The sequence below is a fragment of the Dermacentor andersoni genome, chromosome 3 (assembly GCF_023375885.2).
Source record: "Dermacentor andersoni chromosome 3, qqDerAnde1_hic_scaffold, whole genome shotgun sequence".
Taxonomy (NCBI): Eukaryota; Metazoa; Arthropoda; class Arachnida; order Ixodida; family Ixodidae; genus Dermacentor; species Dermacentor andersoni.
In genome coordinates this window covers 228,563,002-228,583,069 of record NC_092816.1, presented here as the reverse complement: position 1 = coordinate 228,583,069, position 20,068 = coordinate 228,563,002, and the positions used below count along the sequence as shown (strand labels likewise).

General features: G+C 47.0%; 1 protein-coding gene across 1 annotated transcript in view; it reads left to right on the top strand.

Annotated features, from left to right (window-relative positions):
* Positions 1-20,068, top strand: part of Spx (Spliceosomal protein on the X) — a 195,325-nt gene that overhangs the window by 50,273 nt on the left and 124,984 nt on the right. Inside the window, exon 3 of the mRNA XM_050183523.3 lies at positions 3,465-3,610. Coding sequence (XP_050039480.3) covers positions 3,465-3,610 — 146 coding nt within the window. The remainder of the gene's footprint in view (positions 1-3,464; positions 3,611-20,068) is intronic.

Genomic DNA, 20,068 nt, shown 5'->3' with positions numbered 1-20,068 from the left:
CAAGCCCTGTCAACATCGCAAAAAGCCAGCAACGCTTCCTGCCGGGTACTTACAGCCGATCGACATTCCACCTGAGCCTTTCTTTCGCGTGGGTTTGGATCTCCTTGGCCCTTTCCCTGAGTCCAGCTCCGGCAACAGGTGAATCGCTGTCGCTACTGATTACACGACGCGCTATGCCATCACTCGGGCACTTTACATGAGCTGCGCAACCGACGTCGCAGATTTCCTACTCCGGGATATCATTTTAGTACATGGCGCCCCGCGACAGCGCCTTACTGACTGCAGCCGCACTTTCCTCTCCCAAGTCATTGCCGATATCCTACGCTCATGTTCTACCAAACACAAACTGGCCACTTCCTATCATCCCCAGACCAACGGCCTTACTGAGCGACTTAATCGGACTATTACTGACATGCTATCGAAATAAGTTTCACCTGACCACAAGGACTGGGATGTGGCGCTGCCCTATGTCACGTTCACCTATAATTCATCACGCCACAATACTGCTAGGTATTCCCCCATTTACTTACTCTTTGGTTGTAACCCAGTATTGCCATTAGACGCTTCCCTCCCCTTGACACAGGATTCGAGGACCAAGTACGCCCGCGACGACATCGCCCACGCTGACCATGCGCACCAGCTTGCCCGTACTCGTCTGTTGGCGTCGCAGGAATCTCAACGACACGCTTACAATCGCTGCCATCGTGACACATATTTTTCACCAAGCTCTCTCGTGCTACTTTGGTCTCCTTGCTGCCGAGTGGGGCTCTCCGAGAAACTCATTCCTTGCTATAAAGGCCCTTACTGTGTTCTCGGTCAAGTGACTAATGTCACTTACGAGATAATCCCCGAGACCTCCAGCATGCCACCTGGTTCCACATCACCTGACGTCGTACATGTCCCTCAGCTTAAGCCGTACTATACTCTTACCGACGGCCCCGTCTGAAGCACTGGGATGGTGCTTTTTCTGCTGGGGGTTGTGTTACAGTGGAAAACAGGGCAAAGTCGTCGATGGTAAAGATGACGAAGTAGCAACAGCATACCTGCCAACCCTCCCGATTTGCCTGGGAGACTCCTGATTTTTTACTGAACTTTCCGATTGTATGATCACTGTCTTATATCTCCCGAAAAGTTCTGTTCACGCAATAATGGTTTTTGCGAAACCGGCACCGCGGAATCTGCAGCGACATCGTAATCGTCAGTATCACCAACGGCTGCACTAGTGCCATCGGTATCATCGCCTAAGCAGCCGACTACGGTGCCTAGTAAGCCGACCAAAGCCAGAGCCAATCTGGCTCTTGCATTTCATGCATGCGTTCCTCCATGGTGCATTGTTACTGCTGTTTGTGTGTGTGATTAGTGTTGGCTAGGCCCTGTGTGCGGTTCACCATGTAAAGTTAAAAAACTCGTGTGCTTGATGCCATGGCACCATCAAAACCCAAGAAAAGGTATTTGCAGACGTTTTTGTGATCTTACACTTCTGAATTTCTGTGCTTTATGACATCAAGAAAAGGAGAACATTTTGCATTTTATACAACGTGTGGATGCCACGTCAGCGTGCCTCACGGTGGCAAAGGCGACTTCAAACTGCACGTTTCTACGCTGAAGCATCAAAGCTATGTACGCACCGCTGATCAGCAAGACAACATAGTGAACTTTCTCCGGAACAGCTACGACAACAGTGTCATATGTGTGGAGTGCCTATTTACGGGATTCCTCGCCGACGCAACCTACTCCTTAGTGTCAGCGACCACATTGGGCCTCTTCTATGGAAAATGTTTCCGAAATTCGACGAGGAGAAGTGTTATGAATGTGGACGCAACTCTGAAGAATGTGAAGGTGGCCAACTTGAAATTTATTTCACAAGCATCGCTTACAAGTCTTCATTTCTTTATTCAGAGTTTCCCTCAGCTACTGCCCCGAGAGTCCAATGAATTTCCTGAAGACGCTTTAGATGCTCTCAAAACTGAGTTTGCCACTCTACAGGCGTGCAGTCTTCCAGAAGACATTCTGAATGAAGAAAGGTGGGATGTGCAGTGGTCTATGGTTGGAAAAATGAAAAACACTGATGGAAAACATGTTTCACTGAGTTGCCAAGGTGATGCTGGATTAAATAGTGATACCGCATAGCTACGCAGTGTGTGAGAGTATTTTTAGCACAGCACGAAAAACTAGGACTGAATTCCGCTCATCGATGTGCAACACAACCCTCCAGCACCTGCTGCTAGTGAAGGGCCGTCAGTCTGGACCATGTTTTGAGCAAAGCTACTCCGACAAATTTTTGAACTGAGTAAAATCTGCTACTGAAAGGTCCCTGCAAAAAGACTCGTCGAACAGTGCCTGAAGGTTTCAACGAACCCCCCCCCCCGCGTTTCCACCGGAAGTTGAAACAGTAAATGCAACCCCCCCCCCCCCCTCCCCGTTGGCGTAAATAAAAAGTCTCTCGATTTTTTATCTCGCCAGGTTGGTAGATATGCAACAGCCTCTCGGGATTCTTGGCTGCTGTTTATATATGCCTTGTAAATACACCTTGTAAATAGTTTTATACCCATGACAGTATGAACGTAGCAGACTTGTAATAGCACTGTGCAGCTGTCGTGTTATGCCTGGGACATTTTCCTTCAAGACTTAGTAAGCAGTCAGCTTCTTTACAAGCACTTGTGTGCATCACCTTCATTTCATGACAATTTCAGCAGTCTTTGCAGATGTCTCGTCAACACAATTAATGCCACTGCTTCTAGTCAGTAGTGAAACAGCCTCTGATAATGGTGGCAGTGGCACGCAAAAGCCTTTTCCTTGAGCAGTGAATGCACTTTCATAAGCGCCATCACAAGCACTTTAATTTTTGAAGGCATCACTGGCACGAGTAAAAAGGCAAATTCTTAGTTTTTACATGTGGTTCTCTTGTTGTGCATGTAAGCGTTCACTAGAAAGGAACCGTATAATTAGTGAAAGTTGAGCTAGTCGGTATGAATTCATTGCGGTTAAACAATGAAAAGAAACGCACACACGGGAAAAGGAGGACATGACAAGATGTTGACTTTTGGCTAAGGTTTATTGTCACGTGCATGAATATGTGTGTAAAATATCACTATTATCACACAAAATAGAAAAGAAACAAGTAAAAATAACAAGCAAAAAACTGAAAATCATCTTATCCAACAAAGCCACTTCCTTCAGTGACAATAAGACAGAAGACTGGCTTACGCACGCATCACCATCTGTGATAATGTTATGAACCTGAAGTATCAATCTAGTGAGCACTTGCTTATTCTTGACCAGCTCAGTGCTTTACTATAATCTTCGATAGCCCTAGTAAAAGGGGCAATGGCGGGACCAAATGGGCTTAATCGTGCTGTTTAGCGAAAGTGAATACTCATTCACACCGGCTAGAGGCTGGCTTGGTAACAACGAACTCTTATTCACTTGCCAATCTGTCAAACCTTTTGCCTTTTGGTGTGCAGTGAATGTGCACATGCCCAAAGACCGGGTGACTGGCCACCACCAGGGCTATGGTTTCGTGGAGTTCCTGGGAGAGGAGGATGCCGACTATGCCATCAAGATCATGAACATGATCAAACTGTATGGAAAGCCCATCCGTGTCAACAAGGTATGCACATTTCCCAAGCATGTGATGCGACTACATGATCCTCTCTGAGTACTTGTGGTGAGACCACAGATGCAGTGGACCCTTTGTGGTTAAGGGGAGACGTGGGTTCCAAAACCAATTTTGTTAATTTTATTGTGAACTGAACGATATTTAACATTATTGTTCAGTTTTTTCTGCTGATTGCAAATATCTAATTAGATTTTGTATATCTTCATTAGAACAAATGATGCAAAGCTTTTAAGACAGAAATTCAATCAATTTCTTACGGGACTTATCAAAAACTTAACTTTGTCAAAAGCAAAAACGAGGTATACAGCCAGAACGCCAGAGAGTAGCTCTAGCCTGTGATGCTATTTTTATTGTTCCCAGTGCACTTATAATATAATGCAAAAAAAAGAGATGTCAACATAATTTCAATATTGCTAATTTTCATTTGTATTTAATGGCAATTAAAATTTAGCCAGCAACTTTAAAAATAAAGAAATAGCATCACCGGCTAGGTTCGTTCGACAGAAATATATTGATATCAAACATTTTGCTGGTACTTAGAAAGAACATATGAAGATCCCCCCCCGTAAGGCAGTGTGCGGTGTCCAAAAAAATGAAGCTGGGAAAAACGAGTTTGAACTTTCAGTTCACTGTAACTTTGAATGGTCTAACAATATGGCAATACAAATTGCATCACCTTTGTAGCACTGTCTTTCAGCAACAAGTTCATGACATATATATGGCAATTGTGCAAAAATAACACTGAGATATTGGTTGTAAAATCATGCATAGTCATTGAAAGCAATGCCAGAAAACTAGCACCATGAGCTTCACATTCCTATTTTAGTTCCTCGTTGAACAGAAGGCACACAAATGGCATCCCAATGCAAATAAAGTTGCACAGAGTTTATGGCCACAACAAAATATGTCCTTTCCACAAAGTTTATGGCTACAACAAAAAATGTGGATCAAATCCCAGTGGTGGTCGCCACATTTCAATGGAGCCGAAATGTGAAATACTTCATGTGCTTGTGTTGTAGCGCTTCCCAAGTGGTCAAAATTGATCCAGTATCATATCATGCTTTTGGAACGTAAAATCCCAGAATTCAAATAAGAAAAATATATATATCTCTTGCACACACTCACAATTGTGCATTCAGCACAGGTCACACCTGTATCTATAAAAGCCCAGGACTGTAGGCAGAGTCTGTTGCTGGCTTGTGCATCTTTGCAAGCTTGTTTGTCAAAGCATTTCTGTTTGTGTGATCCTTGTTGGACATGTGAAGCCTCCGACGATCCTTTCGCGCATGCCACACGTGGAGCACTCCAGCACAGGCTTGGCACAGAGCCCGTACTCCTTGGTGGGTCCTTCGAAAGCATCAGTGTTTTCTTGCCGCACACGGGACACGGCATAAGTCCAAAAAAGTCTTGTACCACGGATAAATCCACGATCGCAAGTTCCGTTCTGCTGTCGCTGACGTCCTCTTTCGTGTCAACACCCAGCAGCTCAAACTTTCGCTCCGTTGCAGACTGCAACGCCAGGCGCGTTTTCACCTTATCGGCGATCACGGCACACTTGCTTCTTTCTTCGGTCGGGAAGAAAACGGTGTTACACGGTCTGTGCCAACACGCGAGGCGTGGGTGGACGAAGTGTTGATGCTAGACATACCGGGTTGCAGCTCGGAACTCAATCCGGCAGAATCTTCAGGCAGACTAGCAGCTGGCAACTCCGGGTGCATGACAGGCTTATCCGTCTTCTGTCGTGCATTCCACGGCCGCCTTCGCGCCTTGCTGAACGCTTGACGCGTAGTAGTCTTCAGATGACGATCTCCTGCCACCATACGGGCAGCGAAAAAGACACTTTATCGAATGTTGTCGAAAAGCGAGCAGCTGAACAAACGTTCACAGTGGCACAATGAAACCACAGAGACAAACACGCAGCGCGCACGAGAGCGACCAGCCTGTCGGGCACGCGGGAATCGGCACTCAAACGGCGCCAGACCAATAGGAGCGAGGCGCGCAGGGGGCGTGCATGCTTTGGCCAATCAGCGGCACAGGCGCATCCTTCAGAAATGACGCGATAGCATCGGTTCTTCCTCACCTACGCCATTTTGAACCGCCGCAAAATACGCACAAAGAAAGCAGCTTCCAAACAAGCTCAAAATCGCGGCCGCCGGCCAACGCGCTTGCAAATGACGACGGCGCGAAGTTCGAACATTTTTGGCAATTTTTTGCTAATTCCGCGGCCACCCTGGCCCACATAAGTGTTTTTTTTATTATTATTTTCCGATTAAATTTAGGTTCTAGATTTCGCAGAGGGATTCTTGAATGTATAAACATAGTGAAAACGCACTTTTCCAAAACTCGTCTTTTTTTGCTATTTTTTGTCATTTCAAGACCCGCGTCTCCCCTTAATCACAAGGGCACTTATCTGCACATAGCGCTTGCCCAACAGATGGTGGCATCGTTCAAGGGAAGACTGAGTGCTAGCTGTACATGCTGGTATTGATTCCTTTGCAACAGAGCTGGAAGTCCATCACGTGCACTCGAACTCCATTAATTTGACTCTGATGGAACCGACAAAATTTTCAGTTTTGCCCGAAAGGCAAAGCATCGATTACCACAGCAAATTAGTGGATAGCTATACGAAGTAAGAATAGTAGTTTTATTGGCCGTGTAAGCTTGTAATCATTTGCTTACTAACTAAATTAACAAGCACGTTGTCATGCGCTCACAGGTAAACACATCTTGCTCGATGACCGTGGAAACTCACTGTCAAAACGCTGGAAGGAAGAATCACGGCAGCAGCAGCGAGCGAATTGACCCTTGTGCATCTCTCGCTTCAACGCAAATGAAATGTCGAAAGCGCAGCGCATACGAAGCTGCCGGCACTATTCGCACTCTGCAAACATCGCAGATCGCAGATCGCTTTGATGATGATGCCCGCGTGAGCATGCACTATGGCCACGTCGTGTATCACTTGCAATATACACCAGCCTGCACAGACGTGTGGTAAGCAGCAGCGGCCAGAGAAGAACGTCTCCCCTCCCTCGCCTCACCCAACACACTCTACAGGAAAGGGTGAACTTCCGGCCCACCTTCGTCGTTCATGTAGGCAAGATTGAGCCGCATTCGCCAGCTCACCCTCGCACGCTTTCACTGACAAACAGCATACAGCTTGTGGCGACGATTTTATTGTCCCTGGACTTTATACGAAATCTCACGGCTACACCAGTGGCAGAAATGTGACTGGACTGTCCATCGCGATAAAGCTGATGGAATTATCCTGCGGGTTGAATTAAACAAGATGCAGAAGAAACGCCGAGAAACTCCACTGATTCATTTGGCAGTATGCACAACATGCCCCTGAACCAAACCAGCACCCACTTTCCGTGCATACAAAGTACAAAACTGAAATAGAAATGACATTAAAGCTCCTAAACGAAGTATAAATCTAATGCAAACCCGGTTTTTCAGCCAGCAAAATGGGCAAGGGTCCAACATGTGTTGCCCAATGGCAGCCAGTTTAAAGTCAACTTTACCACACAATTTCTTAGCTCTGCCACAGTACATCTATGTTATGCAGTAAAGCATGCAGATGTCGCGTAGGCAATTTTATTTTCACATCGAATTGCACCGCACAACCAATTTTGGCCCAATTGTCATGAAAAAAAAAATGTGTGCATTAGAATCAAGTAACTACTACATAGTAGGGGTTTGCAAATACACAAATATTCTATTTTTCTAATATCGGTAATTTAATGTGAATGGACTCAGTTGGTGCCTTGACGCGCACAGCATTCGCATGGCGCACTATCTGTACTCGTTGGAAGTTTATTTGTCTGGCCTGCTTACAGGAGCAGAGGCTGAAAGCTACATAGCCTGACAAAAGGCTTCTGCTCCTCTTACAGTTTGGCACGCAGGTCGATGTACATGACAAAATATTGTACCTCTAATCATTTCGAGCAAATGCATTTTTCACAGCAGAAAAAAAGAGATTGAAAAAGAAAAGCAAAAGAAAACTATGACCCAGGTCTTGTACATTGTCAACATTAACACAACTAAGTTAACAGAGACGTGTACATCAGGTGAAGAAAAAAAAACATTGTATCACACAATGTGAAATGACAAAGTATGACAAGACCAAGACATTTCATTGTTCAAGCAAACTCAATATCATTATGTGTTAGAATAGACTTGACCATGGTACTAGAATGTATGTGATCAGAATCTATGAGACCATGTAAGCAATTTAGCAATGGTGGTACTTGGTACTCTGTGTGTTATTTATCATAGTTTGTCCTCAGTGTTGGTGTGTTTTGTTTTTTCGTTGCTGATGTATGTTGTTCATTGTACCCGCTGATGTACTCTGAAAACATCCAGGCTTCTTTCGCATTACCCATTGTAAAAGCTTGAACTAGTATAGTTACGTTACTTTTAGCATTGAATATGTTAAAAAAGCGGTTTAGTTTTCAAGTCCCTGATAAGGCCATAATATTGTTCAAATGCTCAAGAACTCTTTTCTGCAGAATTACTAGCCTTTGATAAATAGTTTGTGTGGTTGAACCCATACCAAAATACAGCATCTTACTCTAGAATGGAACAGAGCATAATATAATAAATTCTGTAACCATTTTGGTAAGACTGGGCTGAGTTTGTACAAGCATCCAACAATTCTACTAAGTTCTGTTGTTTAACATTTAATTGCTATTTATTTGAACTAAGCTAACCTGCCAGGTTATTCAAGTAATTATTCACTTGGTGCTCAAGCTCTTTAATGGATGTACCGCTGAAAAAAAATATTAGTGTCATCTGCATACATTATTAGATTGGGAGAACATTGGATGTCGCTGAGATCATTTATATATATTATAAACAACAGAAGGGCGAGTATTAACCCCTGCGGTACTCCTCTGCTTGTAGTTGCATAAGCAGACGCGCTGTTATTTATGCTAACGCATTGCTGGCGGTTTGTGAGATAGCATTTTATAAACTTAAGGGGGGACACTGCTATTAAAATAATGTTCATCATTTTTTCATTAATAATAATGAAACATTCCAGTCTTATTAAGATTTTTGTGATTTCAAATATGTAATTCTTTTTCCAATGGGCCATCTAGTTCTGAAGGTAAATGAAATTTATTGCTCATCATTTGCAGAAACAATAAAAAAATAATCACGCTACAAAAATTCATATTGACACATGCCTAGGTACTAGAAACAGGGTGTCTACCAACCGGGAAAACCGGAAATTCTCAGGGATTTTGAGTAGTCTGGAAAAACTCAGGGAAAACTCGGGGAATTGGTGCCTCTATCAGGGAAAATTAGCGGTAATTTTGTTGGAAGGGTTGAAAGTCATGGTAATGCTGGCTCGAGTAACAGACAGGAATCGTAATGAATCGTCTTTGATGCCCTGTCGTCGGCTGGAGGAGTTTCCAGTGTACAGTCAACGACCCGACTTTCCGGATGCCCGATAATTTGGATGGCTTCGCGGCACCATCACATACCCCATAGAGTCTATGTATCAGAACATTTGAAATTTCGGACACAAGAACCCTTCGCCATCCAATTTTCTGGACTTTTTGTCGTGACTGCAGGTCCGAAATGGCACTAATCAAAGCCACCATCGCTGCTGTTTTGATTACCTCGCCGCCTCGAACCGGCGCTCTCACACGCAGATCCGCTGGCAGCTGTAGCCACCACTGCAGCAACGCTAGACCTAGCTGTTTCGATGTCCGCTATTAAGCTTCTTGCCATTGGGTGCCGTGTTTTTCATTGAAAGAATTCGGTGCTGTCAACAATGGTACTGACTGCACCTTTGTGGTCCTCGCGATTGGCTTAGAAGGTTGGAAAGCACGGTGCGTTGCATAATGTTGGTTCCTGGAAGTCAGCCTTGCCTCTGTACAGAAAAGTTACTTTGCGAAGCATATGCAAAAGTAATGCAGTGAAGCATAACGAGAGTGGGAAGGGGCTATTACCACGGGACACAGTATGTATTCCTTAATTATGCACGTGTGCATCCGGTATCTCCTGTTACAGTACAAACACCGATATGCCTAATACCGACAGGCCTTCAGAGCGTTTTCGAATGCGCCTGTGGCAGTTTGAGCCCTTAAGGGCTGTAAATGACATGCATTTATTTTTTTCAACTGGCTGATTTTCCGGACGTTTTCGCGGCCCCTAGGGAGTTCGAAAAATCGGACTTGGACTGTGCAACTGAACAAGAAGATGCTTCAAATGGTTCGTGGGGCAAACGAGTGGCAGGAGAAGGACAAGAACAGAAAGAACCTACGTATTGCGTGCTGCCGCCGTTTTGAAAGAGCTTGAGCTCAAAAAAAAAAGTGTTGGCTGATGCCAAGATGTAGGTGTCCCTCATCTAAACCAAAATAAGCTCTTTAAAGAAGTGAAACACAACACTGAGGCATTGTGCACATGCTGAGAGTATGTCAGGACAGTTGAGGTTGACTTACGAACTGTTGAGAGAGAATCTCAATTGTGACAAAGTTCGGGCCTCATACCACTAAGTTTGTTGTCAGTTGATAGAAATAGCTCATATTCGAGAATATTTGCTTCTGTATGCATCTCCTTTTTATTCGTATTTCAGGATGTCCGACTCGATTGCAATTTTTTTCGTAGACATTTCATTTGCTGGGCATTTTACTAACCCCTCCTTTCTATTCTCTTTTTGAATAACATAAACACTACTCTTTATAGTTCTGCGTCACTCAGGGCATTTGGAAATGTCAACTTGGTACACACCCTGAGAAAACGTAAGGAACCCAATGGTAGGAATACTTTGATATAACAAATATTAGTAATTCTCTAGCAGTTCAATCTTCACTGTTCCAAAAGTGGGTTCCATGCTGTCTGATCTAAAGCGGAACTGAAAAATTTCAAAGTATAAATTTCAATATCTGTTGCTACCATTGTGTGCTTTGCACACTCAGCTACTAACCACAACAACAATTATGGCTCTACCTGCCTTGAAGGCAGAAATATCACTGCAGCAAATCAGCAAGAAGTCAAAAATCGGTGTTTTGAGAAAACAGGAAAAAAGAAATACATTCACTTTTAATCAAAAGTGCAGAGAAAGTTTTGCAATATTTTGCAGTGAAAGTGGCTACAAACCACCAGGAATGTAGTTGCTCTTACTATGGCCACCCAAATGTGGCAAAAACATTGTTTAGCACCGTTCGCCAATTGCATCGCGCGCCTGGCAAGAACGTTGACAACGAATAGGTTGCTCTTCTGCTGGTTGCCTTTCACATGGGGCGAGCTCCACGCCGACATGACATCATCGCAGCACACGCACGTGAGGCCATATTCTTGTTCACTTTTGCCTACTGTAATGCTACTGCCGCACACCTTGCACTTAGCAAATGACAGCAGTGCGTCCAAACTGATGATAGCGAAGCCTGCCTTGGTGCGGCTGCAACGTCGTTGGTGTGAGTGGGGAAATCCAACTTCCGCTTTGTTGCTGGCGTTTAAGCAAGAAGTTGGAAGTTTTTTTGGGGCATTAATCTCTCTCTGCAGCAAATCTGCAGTGTCATGCTGAATGCGGCCACTGTCCGGGACACTTCCACTCGGTCGTGAGCTGGGTAGGCCTACTTCGGTATCGTCTACGGCTTCGGCATCACTTGCGGTTGACAGCGGACTATAATGAATGTTTTCTGAAGGAATGAAACGCTTTTGAAGTTTCAAGCTGATTGCTTCTTTTTTTTGCCGAACTTGTGCCTCGTGGAGAAATTCCCCGGTGGATCGGACGTCATTGCGCACTTGTCACAAACACCCGCCGTGGTTGCTCAGTGGCTATGGTGTTGGGCTGCTGAGCACGAGGTCGCGGGATCGAATCCCGGCCACGGCGGCCGCATTTCGATGGGGGCGAAATGCGAAAACACCCGTGTACTTAGATTTAGGTGCACGTTAAAGAACCCCAGGTGGTCGAAATTTCCGGAGTCCCCCACTACGGCGTGCCTCATAATCAGAAAGTGGTTTTGGCACGTAAAACCCCACAACCTAATTGTCACAAACCTACGAGCATGCGTTTCTGATCACGTGCGCTAATCAACGAATGGGATCGTGCGTGTGGACTTTATTTTCTTCCCAGATTTCAACATCACTGGTGAGCCGGCAGAGTCACTTTTGGCCGGAAATTGAAGGAAATCTTGTTCTCATTGGCTCCTCTTTTCAATGAGAACAAAATGGCTGTGACTGCGCACGTAGAACAAGAGCTATGCACTGCGACAAAAAGGGTTGTTTTTGTGCTGAATTCAGCTCACGGTGATGTTATAAATTGATATTGCAGGCAAAATACTCTTTCGCGAGATGGGAAACTTGGTGAACTTAAGGAATAGTAGGCGTAAGTATTGAAAATGACATTTTCAAAACGTTTTTTTTTTTTCGCCTCAAAGAACTGCGTTCCCTTCTCAAGAACCACTCCACGCATGCCGTAGTTGCTAAGTTTGTACATGAGGACTTCATCTCATACCGGATCAATGCCTTCCTAAAAGCTACAAACAAACCCAATGTGTAGAGCCTATGTTCAATGTTTTTAATTAATTGTTTATATTCAGGAAGGCTGCTTAACAGGATTTATTTTTCTGGAAGCCATACTGTGCTTCACTGATCGCATTGTACTCAGTAAAGAATTTGTGCAATCAAGTGGTTAGTGCGTTCTCAAATACTGTAGATCAAACTGGAAGAATGGAGATCGGTCTTTAGTTATTGAATTGTCACTTAGCACCTCCTTTAAAAGCAGGGTGAACTGTGGCTATATTATATCAGGGCACTGATGCAGGGAAAGCTGGTTTCCCGTACTTCATTTTGGCGCCTTTCAACACGATGAAGGCATTCTGGGATGATTGCATCCGGGACGTTTTCGAAGGGTGAAATTAAAAAAGAGCGATGCTGATTGGGCGAAGCGCGCGCTTCTCCGAGGCGCAGCCCTCTGATTGGCCCTGGCGCGCGCCTCCTCTCCTTCTCGAGCTGGTGCGGCCGCATGCTGACGGTGACGGCATGGTGCCTTTGCATCGTCTGCGTGCGCCCCAGGCTCCTCTTTGTTGTGCAATGTTTCGCACCTCACAGCCTCTTTTCATGGTTAAAAGGTAAAAAACCCGGGGCACTTCGCCGACCAAATAAAGACTTAAAAGAAAACAAGACGTTTCGGCTCCCACACGGGAGCCTTGTTCACAGGTAAAATAAACGAAAGTGCTCGAGCAGCTCGCTTATATAGTCTAGAACACGTGACGCAGGCAGCGCGCATACACTGACGGCAGATTGCCATCACTCCTGTTCAGAGTGTGTGGCGTAGTCTGGATCATGAGGGACTCAAGATAAAGGCGTCGAGATAGCCCTTTTTCCCTGGCAAGGACGCGTGCCTTCCCCCAGTCGATTGCGTGGACGCTTGAAGTGGCATGCTCAGCCAAGGCCAAATATTTTCATAGTTAATTCACTTCCTTTTTGCTCGCACTTTCGTTGCTATGTTTATTAGCCAGGCTGCCGTGCCGTGCATGCGTGCGTGCGTGTTTTTGTGCCGTTATTCTGACGGGATGGGACTTACGTTTGAAATCAAGCACGCGGAAAGTGGTCCGCAAAAGGAGACGTGCTTAGAACAAGATAACTGCATCGTCGAAAACAACTACAGCAGCTTCAGTGTCATTGCAAGCCACAGTACCACCTATCGACGCCGCTGCGCCGGGCTCACCAGGAACGGCCACTTTGGTGTTGTCGCAAGCTGCAGTACCGCGTTCCCCCGGGGCTGCTGCGCTGAACTCATCCAGAACGTCAAGTTTGGTGTTATCGCAAGCTGTCGTACCATGGATTGGCGCCACTGTTCCAAGCTCCTCGAGAACTTCGGTGTTGCCGCAAGCCACGGCACTGCAGGTCGACGCAGCTGCTTAAAGCTCCTTGAGATTGTCAACTTCAGCATCGCCGGTGTTCGCAAGTGGACCAAGCTCGCGTGCGCATTGCATCGACACGCCATTTTACACGGAGGTTGAGTGTGCGGAGTGCGAAGAATGTGCAAACAACATGTAGTCTTCCTTGACAAAAAACGTGTGCGACTTAGTGGAAGTTTGAGCTTTTAGGCGTCGGCGCGGTGAGTGACGACGACGATCGTGGCACGGAGTACGTCATTGTGGACATTAAAGTTTTGCAGACGCTTTTCGCGTCCACAATGTGCAGCAAGTATGGGATGGCTACTATAGAGCTCAAAAAGTGCAATGAGAAACAGTACGGCCTTAGCAGTGAGGCTACTGCTCACGTGATCAAGTTGCGATTTCGCGGAGCGGCACTTTTCGCCGCCGCGAGTCACCGGAGCATCAAACATCACGCCCTTTGAGGTCAACCTCAGGGCAATGAAAGGCATACAAAGCATAGGAAAAGGAGTGACAGCCCTCGCGGACTTTTGTGCCACCTCTCCCACTGGGGCCTTCACCACATGACCTTCAGGGGACGCATGGAAACCATGGTGCGAGCTTGCCAGACAGTAGCTACAGCCACAGAGGCAGAAAGCGTGGAAGTAGTCAGAACCCTCTACAAGGAATTCCTCAACCCTGTAGGAAACGTGGACATCATTTTTTATGGCACTTGGAAAACCCGTGGCCACAATTCTAACATGGTAGTGGAGTGCATTATTCAACTTTACACAGGCCTGGTGCTGGACCACGTTGTCCTTCCTCGGTATTGCCGTGGCTGCCAAGGAGCACCTGACCCTGATGATGATGGCTACGGTGACTTGGCTATGACCTACAAGTGTCAAAAAAACATCGACTGCAATGCTGGACGGATGGAGACGGAAGCAGCACTGATCCTGTTCAGGCGGTCCCTGCAGAAGAGTAGGCTGCACTACACAACGATTCTGTCTGATGGCGATAGCCGCACTTTTCATGCATTGTCTCAAGGCAGCATCTACGGATACTTAGTCAATGAAAAAAAAAAAAAGACTGTCTGAACCATGTCCATAAGCAAATGGGGACAGCCCTTCGCACCTTGGTGGTGAAGAAAAAAGCCCAAGGAGAGTCTCTTGGTGGGAAAGGGAGATTTACCCAGGATAAAATAAAAAGGATAACAAACTATTATAGGTATGCTCTGAGAAGCCACAGGCATGACGTTCCTGCAATGCAGAAGGCAGTGCAGGCCACACTGTTGCACATGACTTCAACGGACTAATCCCCTGATCACAGTCATTGTCCTGAAGGTGATGACTCCTGGTGCTTCTTGAACCGTGCCCTGGCAAACCAGGAGGAGCCACCACCACATAAAAACCCTGTGCCAAGGTTTATTCGCAATGCACTAGAGCCAGTCTTCGCAAGGCTAGGTGACCAGGCCCTCTTACAGTGCTGCAGTGATGGCATGGCACAAAATGCCATTGAGTGGCTGCACTCTGTGATCTGGACCCAAAGCTCCAAAAACAAACATGACTCATTGCTGGCTGTGGAAAGGGGTGTTGCTGAAGCAGTGTCACGCTACAATCAGGGAATGACACAAACCAGCAAGGCTGTTGCTGTGCAGCTTGGCTATAGTCCTGGCAGCTCCCTCATTCAAAGGAGCCTTGAAAAGGATAAACAAAGGCTTTACAGGTCTAAGAAAGGTCATGAAGAGACTGAAAAGATGAAGAAAGGAATGGCCAAGAAGCACAAGCCTGACAGGACGCAAGACTACTGCCCAGGTCTTGTGTGAACTTGTGAGAGCATTCAAAAACTTGAAAGTGACTTTCTGGGTTTTTTTTTTTTCGTCAAGTCCGTTTGCCTTATGAAACGTTTGATAAAGTTTCCATGAATTGATTTCGGTAAATTTGGTGTTCTTGTGCGCAGCAACACCTGGGCAACATGTTAGAGCCCAAAGGTTTTCCATTTGTTCAATAGACAAAAGAGCTAGTGGCAGCAAAACTTTAAATGCAATTTTCTCAGCTTTCTTTTTTTCCTCAAGTGCTTTTGCCTTACGGAAGTTTTGATGATGTTTAAATCAACTGATTTCAGTGAACTAGGTATCATTTTTTTAGTAATATCTCGGCTATATCCTAACGCTTTTTGTTTTTTCTTAAATGTGATTGATTATTAATTAGATCAAATGTAGGCTAATTACTGCCTATTGTTTTTTTGTGAACTATACTATTTATTTGTGACAATCACAATTACTTTATTGGTATTTGCTTAGATTTAGGATATGCATTGGGCCTTTGGATATGTTTACATATTCTTAAAAGCACTTTATTTTAACGAGAAATTATTGAAAAGGTCCGTAAGAAAGGACCTAATTAGGAGTATTGTGTTTTGTCATATCTTTTCTTCCAATTGAGATATTGTAAAGGAGATTTATTGGGGTTTGTAGCGACCGCCGGTTCTACGATGCACCGAACAGTTCCCGAGCTCGAGCTTCTGCTGCGCGCTTGATGCTGCCGATGCTGCTGACCCAGTGCGCACGTTCGTTATCTTCCTTACAATGGCCCCGCGGAAATAATAGAGCCATCCTGGCGACTTAGTTTTCTAGAAGGACGGTAGAATGGTGATACGGCTTGAGACGCTGAACGTGAACGACTTTGCGGTTACGACGTCGCATGTCGGACAGCGGCGTTAGCGGCTCAACCAGGAAATTCATGGGTGATGTTCTCTCGAGAACGTGGATTGCCCGTCGTACTTTGGAAGGAGTTTTGAAGCGAGCCCAGGCGTGCGGTGTGGCACTAACAACCAGACAAGAGCTCCCGGGAGAAAAGTGGGAGTCAAGTTCTGGGCATCGTGAACGGCTTTTTGACTGTTCTGGTCGTCCGAGGTGAATCGGCGGGCCAGCTGGCGACATTCCTCGGCGTGTCTGGCGGCTTTCGAGATCGGCAGGCATTCGGATGGGTCTGGCCGGTAGGGCAGAATGGTGTCGATTGTGTGCGAAGGGTGACGGCCGTAAAGAAGGTAAAAGGGTGAGAATCCGGTAGTGGCCTGAGTCGCGGTGTTGTAGGCATAGGTGACAAACGGAAGAACGAGGTCCCAATTAGAGTGATCAGGTGAAACATACATGGCGAGCATGTCACCAAGAGTTCGATTAAAGCGTTTCGTGGTACCGTTAGTCTGTGGGTGATAAGCAGTGCATTTACGATGAACAATAGCGCATTCAGCAAGCAGTTGTTCGATGACTTCAGATAAGAAGGCGCGGCCTCTGTTGCTTAAAAGTTCACGTGGACCTCCATGACGAAGGAGAAAACGGTGAAGTATGAAATTGGCGACCTCTTGCGCTGTAGCATTTGGTAGAGCAGTGGTCTCCGCATAACGGGTTAAGTGGTCTACCGCAATGATTATCCACCTGTTGCCAGTAGGAGTCAATGGAAGTGGCCCGTAGAGATCTATGCCCATGCGATCAAAGGGTCGGGATGGGCATTGCAGAGGCTGGAGTTCACCGGCGGAGTTGTGTGGTGGCGCTTTACGGCGTTGGCACTCACGACAAGAGCAGATGAACGTTCGAACGAAATTGTACATTCCCCGCCAGTAATAGCGGTGTCGAAGTCTTTTGTAGGTTTTGAAGACTCCCGCGTGGCCACACTGAGGGTCGACGTGGAACGAGGAGCAGAGCTCTGATCGCAAGGTTCTCGGAATGACGAGTAACCAGGTGCGTCCCTCTGGGGCATAGTTGTGTCGATATAGTAGCTGGTCTCGAATCGCAAAATGAGGAACTTGGCGCCGAAGCGTACGTGACGCTGGAACTTTCGACGTATACGAGAGAAGGTCGAACAGAGATGCATTCCAGAGATCATTATGCTGTGCAGCAGCGATAGTGTCAACGTCCAGAGAGGATAATGTACACTCGCAGGCGGAGTCGTCACGGGCCTTCGGGGGAAGCGGTGATCGGGATAGCGCGTCAGCATAGGAGTGCTTTCGGCCGGAACGGTAAACCACACGGATGTCATATTCTTGGATTCGCAATGCCCAGCGGGCAAGGCGGCCGGATGGATCTTTGAGCGTCGACAGCCAACATAGTGCGTGGTGGTCGGTCACTACGTCAAATGATCGGCCGTATAAATATGGGCGAAACTTGCCAAGCGCCCACACAATGGCCAAACACTCCTTTTCTGTAACGCTGTAATTGGTTTCCGCCTTGGTTAACGTGCGACTCGCGTATGCGACGACGTATTCTGTGTGGCCAGGTTGACGCTGTGCCAACACAGCGCCAAGGCCTACACCGCTTGCATCGGTATGGATTTCGGTTGGCACTTGAGGGTCAAAATGACGAAGAATGGGTGGCGTCGTGAGAAGACGGCGCAAGGTTGCGACGGCGTCATCACACTCTGGAGACCATGATGAGAGATCTCTAGCACCACCAAGGATCTGCGTGAGAGGCGATATAATTGACGCAATGTTTCGAACAAATCGTCGGAAGTAAGAGCAGGGGCCGATAAAACTGCGTAGCTCTTTCATAGTAACAGCACGCAGTAACAGCACGTAGCTTCTCGGGATCCGGGCGAATGCCCTCCTTTGACACGACATGGCCTAAAATTGTGAGCTGACGAACAGCAAATCTACACTTCTTCAGGTTAAGTTGCAACCCGGCGTTGGTCAAGCAAGTGAGTACGTGCTGGAGACGGAGCAGATGCGTTGCGAAATCAGGGGCGAACACCACAATATCGTCAAGATAGCAAAGACAGATTTTCCATTTGAGGCCACGTAGAACATTATCCATCATCCTTTCGAACGTAGCAGGAGCGTTGCAAAGTCCAAAAGGCATGACGGTGAATTCATACAAGCCGTCTGGTGTAACAAAGGCAGTTTTCGGGCGATCGGCCTCTGCCATCGGAACCTGCCAGTAGCCTGACCGAAAATCTAGCGAAGAAAAGAACTCGGCTCCCTGTAAACAGTCCAGAGCATCATCGATGCGTGGTAATGGGTAGACGTCCTTCAGCGTGATCTTGTTCAAGCGTCGAAAATCAACACAGAAGCGGATAGAACCGTCTTTTTTTGAAACGAGGACCACGGGAGAGGCCCATGGGCTTTGGGAAGGTTGAATGACGCCTCGACGGAGCATGTCATCGACCTGGTCTGCAATGACGCGACGTTCCGTAGTGGACACGCGATATGGTCTTTGTCGCAGCGGTGAGTGAGAGCCAGTGTCGATGTAATGCTCGACCGCCGATGCGCGGCCAAGAGATGGTTGCGCAACGTCGAAAGAACGGCGGAAGTGCTGAAGGAGTGCGAGAAGTTGAGATCGCTGCGAATGCGTCAGATCTTCGGCGATGAATGGGCTGAACACACCAGTGCATGTTGAGTCGGGTACGGAGAGGGCAGTCAGTTCATGGACGGCAGTAGCAGGCGCTTCGTCGAGGACTGAGACAATTCGTGTTGAATTGACCGACTCGACGTAACCAAGGCATTCGCGGCGGAGCAGTGATAGCGGCGATGAAAGTTGATTGTAAATGGGCATCGTGCTGACATCGGCGGCAAGGTCAAGAGCTGCAAAGGGCAAAGGAAGCGCTTTTCGGGTAACAAAGTGATGAGAGGGCATGAAGAAGACCGTCCCGTCGGATATGATACTACAGAAATGCTGAAGAGCACGGAGAAATACAGGTGTCTTCTTTCACGACAATTTTAGCGGCAGGATGAGCATCGACGGAGGCCAGGTCACCAAGGTGGAAAAGTTCAATCTCAGCCCGAGCGCAGTTGATGATGGCGTTGTGGCGTGAGAGAAAATCCCATCCTAGAATAACGGCGTGGGAGCACGATGAAAGAACTATGAATTCAATCGTGTACAAAACGTCCTGTATGGTCCTGTAAGCAGCGGTAGGGCGAATGGGTTGAGCAGTCGCCGTTCGGAGCGACAATCCCGATAGAGACGTCGTCACTTTACGAAGCGAACGGCAAAATCTTGCATCCATAACTGAAATAGCGGCACCGGTATCGACGAGGGCGACTGTAGCGACATCTTCGATAAACACATCAATGACATTAGCATGTAAAGGAGGAGGACTTCGGCATGTCGACACTTGCACAGTTCTTGCCTCAGGAACTGCGTCGTCTAGTTTCCCTCTTCGTTAGAGACGGGCCGTCGACGCATAGGGGAAAGCGATCGGCGACGTGGGGAGGGTGACCGGAGGCGTTCGAAGCGAGGATGGCGATCAGTCTGGGAGCGAGCTGGTGATGGGTCGAAGGATCCGTAAGGCGCAGGTGGATCAGGCGGCACATAGGGCGCGTGGCGATCGCCATCGAACGCCTGCGATCGGCGGCGGCAGAACCTTGCTACATGACCGGGATACCTACAGGCGAAGCATATGGGGCGATTGTCCGGCGTACGCCACGGGTTAGTGACGGCAGTGGTGGTCCAGGGGACGGGAGGGGGAGGGCGGTGCACAGGCTGCTGGAAGCGACGCACGGGCACAGTGCTAGGGGCCATTGCAGCAACCGTAGCATAAGTGAGTGGTGTAGTCACGACATCTTGCTGGTGAACAGCCGGCAGCGCTTCCGCGACCTCTTCATAGATCACGTTACGGAGATGAGG